Source organism: Cuculus canorus, chromosome 35 (assembly GCF_017976375.1).
Source record: "Cuculus canorus isolate bCucCan1 chromosome 35, bCucCan1.pri, whole genome shotgun sequence".
NCBI lineage: Eukaryota > Metazoa > Chordata > Aves > Cuculiformes > Cuculidae > Cuculus > Cuculus canorus.
The window spans coordinates 97,365-104,826 of NC_071435.1; the positions used below are offsets into that span (position 1 = coordinate 97,365).

Below are 7,462 nucleotides of genomic sequence, written 5' to 3' on the forward strand. Positions count from 1 at the left end.
AAACGCCAGTCGTGCTTCCCTCTGTGGCTGCGCCCGACCCCGAACCCACAGCTCCTCTCACTGCGGGGCAACCAGGGGAGTTTGGGGGCTCCCAGAGGGAACGGTAACACAGCAGTTGGGAGAAACAGCCTTTATTGAGCCACGGGGTGTCCCTGCACCCCAAAAAGCGACCCCCCCCCCCAGTAGAGCCCAGCAGAAGGGGTGCCCCCACACCCCAAAAAGTGACCACCCCTCAGTACAGCCCAGCAAACGGGGTGCCCCTCGCACCCCAAAAAGCAACTCCCCACTCCGGTACAGCCCAGCAAAAGCGACCTCCACCCCCCGGTACAGCCCGGCAAAGGGGGTGCCCCCTGCACCCCAAAAAGCGACCGCCACTCAGTACAGCCCTGCGCAGGAGCAGCTCCAGCTCTCGGGACGGGGCACAGGTGAGCGATTGCGCTCCGGCACCTCCGCAGCAGCAAAGCCAGCGAGGGGCAGGTGTTGCGGTGCCCGCAGCCAGCCCGGCTCCCCCAGGCCCCACCGGCGCCCCGGCTCCGGTGCAGCCCAATGCTCCTCTCGCCCACGGTGCCGGCAGCTTTCCGGGGCTGCCCTGTGTTCCAGTGGCGGCGGCCAGCGGCACCCACCGGGGCTCGGGGGTGCCAGCGGCTGCCTGGGGTGGTGGGAGATGTGCCGGAGCATGTCACATCGCATCGGATCATTACGGAGCACGTCGTGCCGGATTGGGTCATTCCGGAGCTCGTCGTGCCACATCAGATTGTTCCAGAGCATGTCGTGCTGCATCGGGTCACTCTGGAGAACCTCGCGCCGCATCAGGTCGCTCTGGAGCACATCATACTGCATCGGATCATTCTGGAGCACATCATGCCGCAGTGGATCATTCCGGAGTGTGTCATACCGCAGTGGATCACCCTGCAGCACGCTGGGCGGGACCGGATCATGCCGGAGTGGGTCGTGCCGCCGTGGGTTGTGCCAGAACAGATCGTGCTGCACCGGATCATTGCGTAGCGGGTTGTGCCACAGCGGATCACGCCACTCCGGGTCGTTCCAGAGCAAGTTGCGCTGCTGCGCCAGATCGTGCTGTACCGGATCATTCCAGAGCGAGTCATGCCGCGCGGGATCGTTGTGGACCAGGTCGTGCTGGCTTGTGTTGTGCTGCAGCAGGTGGTGGTGGCGGCAGCATGGCACACGGCGCTTGGCACGCAGCCAGCCTGGCACGAGCCGCTGCGAAGCCTCGGGGGGCTCCAGGTTGGCCTCACGGCGCAGCTCCGGGCACCGGGGAGCAACTGTGGTGGTGCCGGCGCGTCGGGCTGTCCGGTGCTGCCGTGGCGCGAGTGGGCTGAAGGCCGGGGGGGCGATGGGTGGCCGGTGGCTCCAGCTGCAGCCCTCGCCGGCATCATCGCAGGAGGGACACCCACAGGTACAGCTGGTGGGGACGTGGGCGAGCGGGGAGCTGGGCAGGGTGCCCCCATGCCGGCAGCGATCCCCCCACTCCGGCGTCGCCACACGGGGTTGGAAAAGTGGCGCTGGGTGCGTGTCATCCTCCTCGGCCGAGGTCCAGGAGAAGGGGCTCTGCAGGAAGAGCGGCTCTAGAACCACCCCGAGCCCCCCCCGGCCAATAAACCCCCCCCCCCATGTCCCCGACTCACCTCCCGCTCCTTTCCGTCACCGCCAAAAATGGGGCTGGGGGTGTCCAGCCGGGTGGCGCAGGGGGGAGTCTGTGGGAGGAGAGGGGGGTGCAGGGAGAGGGACCCTCGTTTTGTGGAGGGGGAGCCTAAAATGGGGAGAAGGGACCCCCAAGACGGGAGAAGAGGGACCCCAAAAAGGGGAGGAAGAGACCCCAGAGAGAGGGGCAACAGGGACTGGAAAGAAGGAGAGGGAGAGGGACCCCAAAACCAGGGGAAAGGGACCCCAAAGAAGGAGAAAAGGACCCCAAAGGGGGGGAAAGGACCTCAAAGGAGGGGGAGAGGGACCCCAAAGTGGGGGGTGAGGGAACCCAAAACCAGAGGAGTGCGACCCCAAAGAGGGGAAAAAGGACCCCAAAGGGGAGGAGAGGGACCCCAAAAACAGTGAAGAGAGAGCAAAACCCCAAAGAGGGAGGAAAAGGACCACAAAAGAGGAAGAGGAAAAGGACCCCAAAGAGGGGGTAGTGGGACCCCCAAAACAGGGGAGTGGGACTCCAAGGAGGGGGATAAGGATTCCAAAGGGGGGAAAGGACCCCAAAGTGAGGGGAACTCAAAGAGGGGTGAACAGGGCCCCAAAGTGTGTGTGTGTGGAGGGAGGAACCCCGCAGAGGGGTTTTTGGGTTGCTCACCCTCTCCATGATGACTCGCAGGGGGCCGGGGGTGCCACTGAAGGGGGGAGTCGTGTCCCAGCTCTGTTTATGCCCCCCAAAATCGACCTGCTCCGGCTCTGGCTCGGGGGTGCGGGGCCTCCAGCCACCTGCGAAGGGACACCACGGCTGAGATTTGGGGAGCAGGGGCAGGAACCCCCCCACTCCCCATTGGTGCCGTGGGGTACTGTACCCGGGGACGCAGCCTCTGCGCCCTGATTCCGGTGAGCCAGGAGGAAGGTGAGGTCCAGCGGGATGCGGTGTCGCTGCAGCAGGGCACTCAGGATGCTCCGACGTCGCTCGTCCACCAGATCGCGGCCCGGGAAAGCGGGAATGCGCCCCAAAATCATGCTGAGTTGTGTGGCCAGGTCCCGCAGGGACGGCAGCGATGGGACCCCTGTCTCCTCCAGGTTTCGGGGGACTTCGGGGGGGCTCAGCGGTGGCTGCTCGGCAGCAGGGCCGCCTCCCTCGAGCTGCGGGACGAGAGTTTCGCTGCAGGGAGCCGCATCCTGCCCAGAGCTCAGGAGCCGCTCGACGTCAACGGATTTCACCTCGTGGTTGAACATGCCGCGGTGCTGGCACAGCCGCTTCTGGGTGATGACCACAGTTTTGGGGGCCGGGAGGGGGCTGCGGGGGGGGTGGCCGCCCCACAGCGAGGGCAGCCTGTGGGGAGGGGCGCCAGCCCTCCGACACCCTGACACCAGCCGCTTTTGGCCAAATTTGGCCATGTCGCGTTCCCGTTTGGTTTTTCGGCGCTTGACGCGGCCGGGGATGGGGTCTGGGGGGCAAGGGCTCTGCCGGGCGGGGGGAACCCCCACATTTCTGGGGTGCCCCCTGGTTCTGCCATCCCCTCTGCCACCGCGGTGGCTCATGGCACCAACACCAGCCTGGAAAAGGCAAAAAAAAAAAGGGAGATTTTGAACAAAGGGTAGGGTTTTGGACACCCAGTGAATGAGGACCCCTCCAGCATCTCCAAGGCCCCCTAAGGACCTTTATGTCCCCACCAGGACCCCCAATGATCCACAGGACCCTCATTTCCACCTCACACCCCTGGTACTCCTGGAACCCCCTCAGGGGCTCCCCTAATATCCCCCACACCCCTTCAGAGGCTCAAATTTCCCCCCGTCAATCCACTCCTCAGACCCTTATTTCCTCCTCAGGACCCTCATGTCCACCCCAAGGCCCCCTGTTTCCCCCTCAGGACCCCCATCTCCACCCCGAGGCCCCCCATTTACCCCTCAGACTCTCCCTGGGCCCGCAAATCCACCTCAAGAGCCCTCATTTTGATTCTAATTCCACCTAGGACCTCCATTTCCCCCTCAGACACCCAAATTTACCTCAAGGACCCCGATTTTGCTTCAGATCTACCCTTGGAACACCCCCCACTTTCCTCTCAGACCCCCTCCAGGACCCTTTCCTCTTCAGACCCCCCATCCCCCCAGGCTCCCTCTAATTCACTCCTCGCTCCCTCCCAGGACCCCCAAGTGTCCTTTGAGGACCTCCATTTCCCCCTCATTCGCCCCCATCTCCCCTCCAACCCCCCCGACCGCCATTTCTCCCCTCACCCCCCACAAGACCCCCAAGTCCCCTTTGATGACCCCCATTTCACTCTCTGAACCACAGCATTTTACCCCTCAGGACACCCATCTTCCCCCTCAAGACCCCCCCATTTCCCCCTCATTCCCTCCCCCCTGGATCCCCAATTCCCCCCCAGGACCTCCATCTCCTCCCCTGCACCTCCTTTTACCCCTCATTGACCCCCATTTTCCTCTCATTTTCCCCATTTCCCCCTCACTGCCTCCCTTCCCTCTTCCCCCCCCCACCTCCAAAGGACTCCCCTCCCGCCCCGGGGTGAGGGCGGGGGAAGGACGGGGACGGGGACGCGCGCGCACCCCTCGCGCCTCGTCCGTTATGGAGCCGCCTCGCGCGCGCCCCGACAGGTTTTTGCGCGCTCCGCGACGATTGGTTCAGCCCCTCCCGGCGTACGGCGCTGATTGGCTGGAGCAGGCCAATGGGCGGGGCTTGAGGGCTTGCGCGCGGATTGGCTCAGCCCCCCTCCCGGAGCACGGCGCTGGTTGGCGGGAGCGGGTCTGAGGGGCGGGGCTTGAGGGCTGCGCGCGGATTGGTTCCGCCCCGCCCAGCGCCGGCACTATTGGCTGAGTGCGGGCAAGGGGCGGGTCGTGCGCTTTGGCCCAAGGATATGGGGTTGCGGGGGGGGGGGGCAGGAGTTTAAGGGTGCAGGAGCTCGAGTTTGGGGACCAGGGGGCTCAGAGATTTGTGAGCCCGGTGTCTGGGGGTGCAGGGGCTCTAGGGTTTGAGGGCTCAGGGATTAGGAGCTCAAGGAGTTGGGGGGTGCAGGAGCTCAGGGATTTAGGGTTTGTGGGCTCCGAGGTTTGGGGGTGCACGGGCTCAACGGTTCAAGGTTTAGGGGCTCTGGGTTTTGGGGCTCAGGGATACGGGGGGGACACAGAAGCAACGGGGTGCTTTGCACTCCTCATCTTTATTGGGGTGTGCAGCAAGCGAGCCTCGTGCTAATGAAGCAAAGCTGGTGAGGGGGGGGGCAAGGCTGGGAGGACCCCCCAAACCACTCAGGGCTTTTCCAGCTGGGGGGTGTGTGTGTGATGCTGGGGGGCCCCCAACCTCTCAGGGCTTTTTCAGCTTGGGGTGGGGGGTGATGCTGGGGGGCCCCCCAACCTCTCAGGGCTTTTTCAGCTTGGGGTGGGGGGTGATGCTGGGGGGCCCCTAAACCCCTCAGGGCTTTTCCAGCTTGGGGGGGGGGGTGATGCTGGGGGCCCCCTAAACCCCTCAGGGCTTTTCCACCTTGGGGGGGGGGGGTGATGCTGGGGGCCCCCTAAACCCCTCAGGGCTTTTCCAGCTGGGCGTCCACGGCGTGGAGGCTGCCCACGTCCTGGTAGGTGGGCTGCAACCCCTTTGAGATGTCCTCGTACATGGAGCACTCGTCCAGATTCAAGCCCTGGGGGGGGGAAAGTGGGGCAGAAGAGGAGGGGTCAGGGTCGGGGGGGTAGGGGGTGACCCCCTCCCCTGTCCCCCAAGTGGGGTCCCCTCTCACCTCGTACAGATTCTCCTCTTCCAAGGCACTCTTCTTCGTTTGCAGCAGCCGCTCGTTGGCCCAGCGCTTCTGCGGCCGTGGGGGCAGTGTTAGGAGTTGGGGGGGCACCCCAAGACACCCCTCCCCCCCCAGTGATGCCATCCACCCCCTTACCTTGAACAGGAGAAAGAGGCTCGGCCCCACGGTGCAGAGCAGGAGCAGGATGCCCTCGGCCGTGATGATGCGGTTCTTGGTGGCCTCGTTGATGTTGAGGAACGGCACGGAGACGGGATCTGCAGCGGCGATGAGATGGGGGAGTCATCGCGATGGGGGGACACGTGGATAGGGGGGTTGAGGCACCCCAAGGTGGGCTACAGAGGTGGCAGACAGCTTGGGATGAGGATTCCGAGCTGGAGAACCCATTTGTTGGGAGGTTGGAGGCCATGTGGCGATGGGGAACCACCAACGTGGTATGGAGATACATGGATTTTGGGGGGCACCCCAAGCTGTGGGACAGACGGGGCACCCCGGCACTCACCATGCACCCGCAGGAAGGTGCCGCAGGACTGCGCGGCGTTGCCGCCAGCCTCCACGCGGCAATAGTAGAGCCCACTGTCAGCATGCGCCAGGCGCACGAAGGTGAGGACCACAGCACCGTCCTCGTGCCGCAGCAGCCGCCCGGCGCCGTCGGCCTCCACCAGGGCTCGGGGGTGGCTACAGTTGCCGCGGGGGCAAACCTGATACCAGTTGGCCCGGGCGTGCGGCGGCGCCTGGAAGCGGCACTCGAGGCTCAGATGGTCCCCGACGGTGCCCACGCGTGACGTGGGGCCCGGTTCCACCTTGACGCCCCCATGGCCGCAGCGTGCCGACGCGCTGCCGTTGCTCTCCACCGTCACCGGCGTCACGGCCATGCGTGATGGCGGAACCGTGCAGGCGGCGCCGCGGCACGCGGGCAGCGAGCACCAACAGCCTGTGGGCAGCCAATGGGGTCACCAGGCAACCCCCGAAACCAACCAAAGCCACCCCAAAACCCAGACGAACCCACCCAAACCCCCCAAAACCCACCCAAGCTCACCTCAAACCCACCCAAAACCCCTCAAACCCATCCAAACCCCAAACAAACCCACCCAAAGCTCCCCCAAGCTCACCTCAAATGCACCCGAACTCCCCAAACCCATCCGGACCCCAAACAAACCCACCCAAAGCTCCCCCAAAACCACCTCAAACCCACCCAAAATGCCTCAAACCCCCCAAACTTGCCTCAAACCCACCCAATGCTCCTCCAAAATCCACCCAAAAGCCCCCCGAAAACCACCCCAAAACCCACCTAAGACTCCCCAAACTCACCTCAAATGCACCCGAACTCCCCAAACCCATCCGGACCCCAAACAAACCCACCCAAAGCTCCCCCAAACCCACCTCAAACCCACTCAAAGCTCCCCCAGACCACCCAATGCTCCCCCAGACCACCCAATGCCCCTCCAAAATCCACCCAAACGCCCCCGAAAACCACCCCAAAACCCACCTAAAACTCCCCAAACTCACCAACCCCCCCCCAAACCCACCCAAAAGCCCCTCCAAAGTCCCCCCGACACCCCCCCAGGTTTCGGTTCCTCTGGCGGACACTGTTGGCAGGAAGCACTGGGGCAAAACCAAGCTGTTTTGGGGTCTCCAGGAATCGCCGGCAAATGGGGGGATAGCTGATTTTTGGGGTGCTGCTCTCCCCCCCCCACCAGCCCAATTTGGGGGTCAGCGCTGCTGTGGGGCTGGCCCCCCAAGTCCTCGTGCGCCCGTGGGACCCCCCCCCTCGAGACCCACACATTTGCACCTCGAGACCCCCACAAATGAGGGAGCTCCTACCTGGGAGGAGGCAGAGGAGGAGGGGGAGCGGGGCGCCGCGTTTTTGGGGAGCCCCCACCATGGCACTGCCACCACCCCGGGCTGCGGCGCAGGAGATGCGCCCCAGCGCTCCACGCATGCCTCTAGGGGGGTCTGCATGGGAGGGGCGCTGCGCCCCAGGGGGACCCCTGGGAATTGGGGGGCAGGAGTTGGGGGGCAGGGCTCAGGGGTTTGGGGCTCAGTGT

General features: G+C 64.6%; 2 protein-coding genes across 4 annotated transcripts; both read right to left on the reverse strand.

Annotated features, from left to right (window-relative positions):
• Positions 1–364: 364 nt before the first annotated feature.
• PRR19 (proline rich 19) lies at positions 365–4,834 on the reverse strand. 2 transcript variants are annotated; one of them, XM_054052587.1, is made up of 6 exons: positions 4,222–4,834; positions 2,881–3,216; positions 2,523–2,802; positions 2,312–2,439; positions 1,647–1,715; positions 365–1,569 (listed from the first exon to the last, which is right to left on the reverse strand). In XM_054052587.1, exons 2-6 carry the CDS (start codon positions 3,199–3,201, stop codon positions 376–378), a joined length of 1,992 nt encoding a protein of 663 aa, XP_053908562.1. In that variant the 5' UTR covers positions 3,202–3,216; positions 4,222–4,834; the 3' UTR covers positions 365–375. The 2 variants fall into 2 exon arrangements, with proteins under 2 accessions (XP_053908562.1, XP_053908561.1); XM_054052586.1 differs by having other exon boundaries at positions 2,523–3,216.
• A 203-nt stretch (positions 4,835–5,037) lies between these two features.
• Positions 5,038–7,393, reverse strand: CD79A (CD79a molecule). 2 transcript variants are annotated; one of them, XM_054052593.1, is made up of 5 exons: positions 7,239–7,393; positions 5,917–6,348; positions 5,553–5,671; positions 5,400–5,465; positions 5,038–5,303 (listed from the first exon to the last, which is right to left on the reverse strand). In XM_054052593.1, exons 1-5 carry the CDS (start codon positions 7,354–7,356, stop codon positions 5,190–5,192), a joined length of 849 nt encoding a protein of 282 aa, XP_053908568.1. In that variant the 5' UTR covers positions 7,357–7,393; the 3' UTR covers positions 5,038–5,189. The 2 variants fall into 2 exon arrangements, with proteins under 2 accessions (XP_053908568.1, XP_053908567.1); XM_054052592.1 differs by having other exon boundaries at positions 5,400–5,468.
• Between the last annotated feature and the right edge of the window lie 69 nt (positions 7,394–7,462).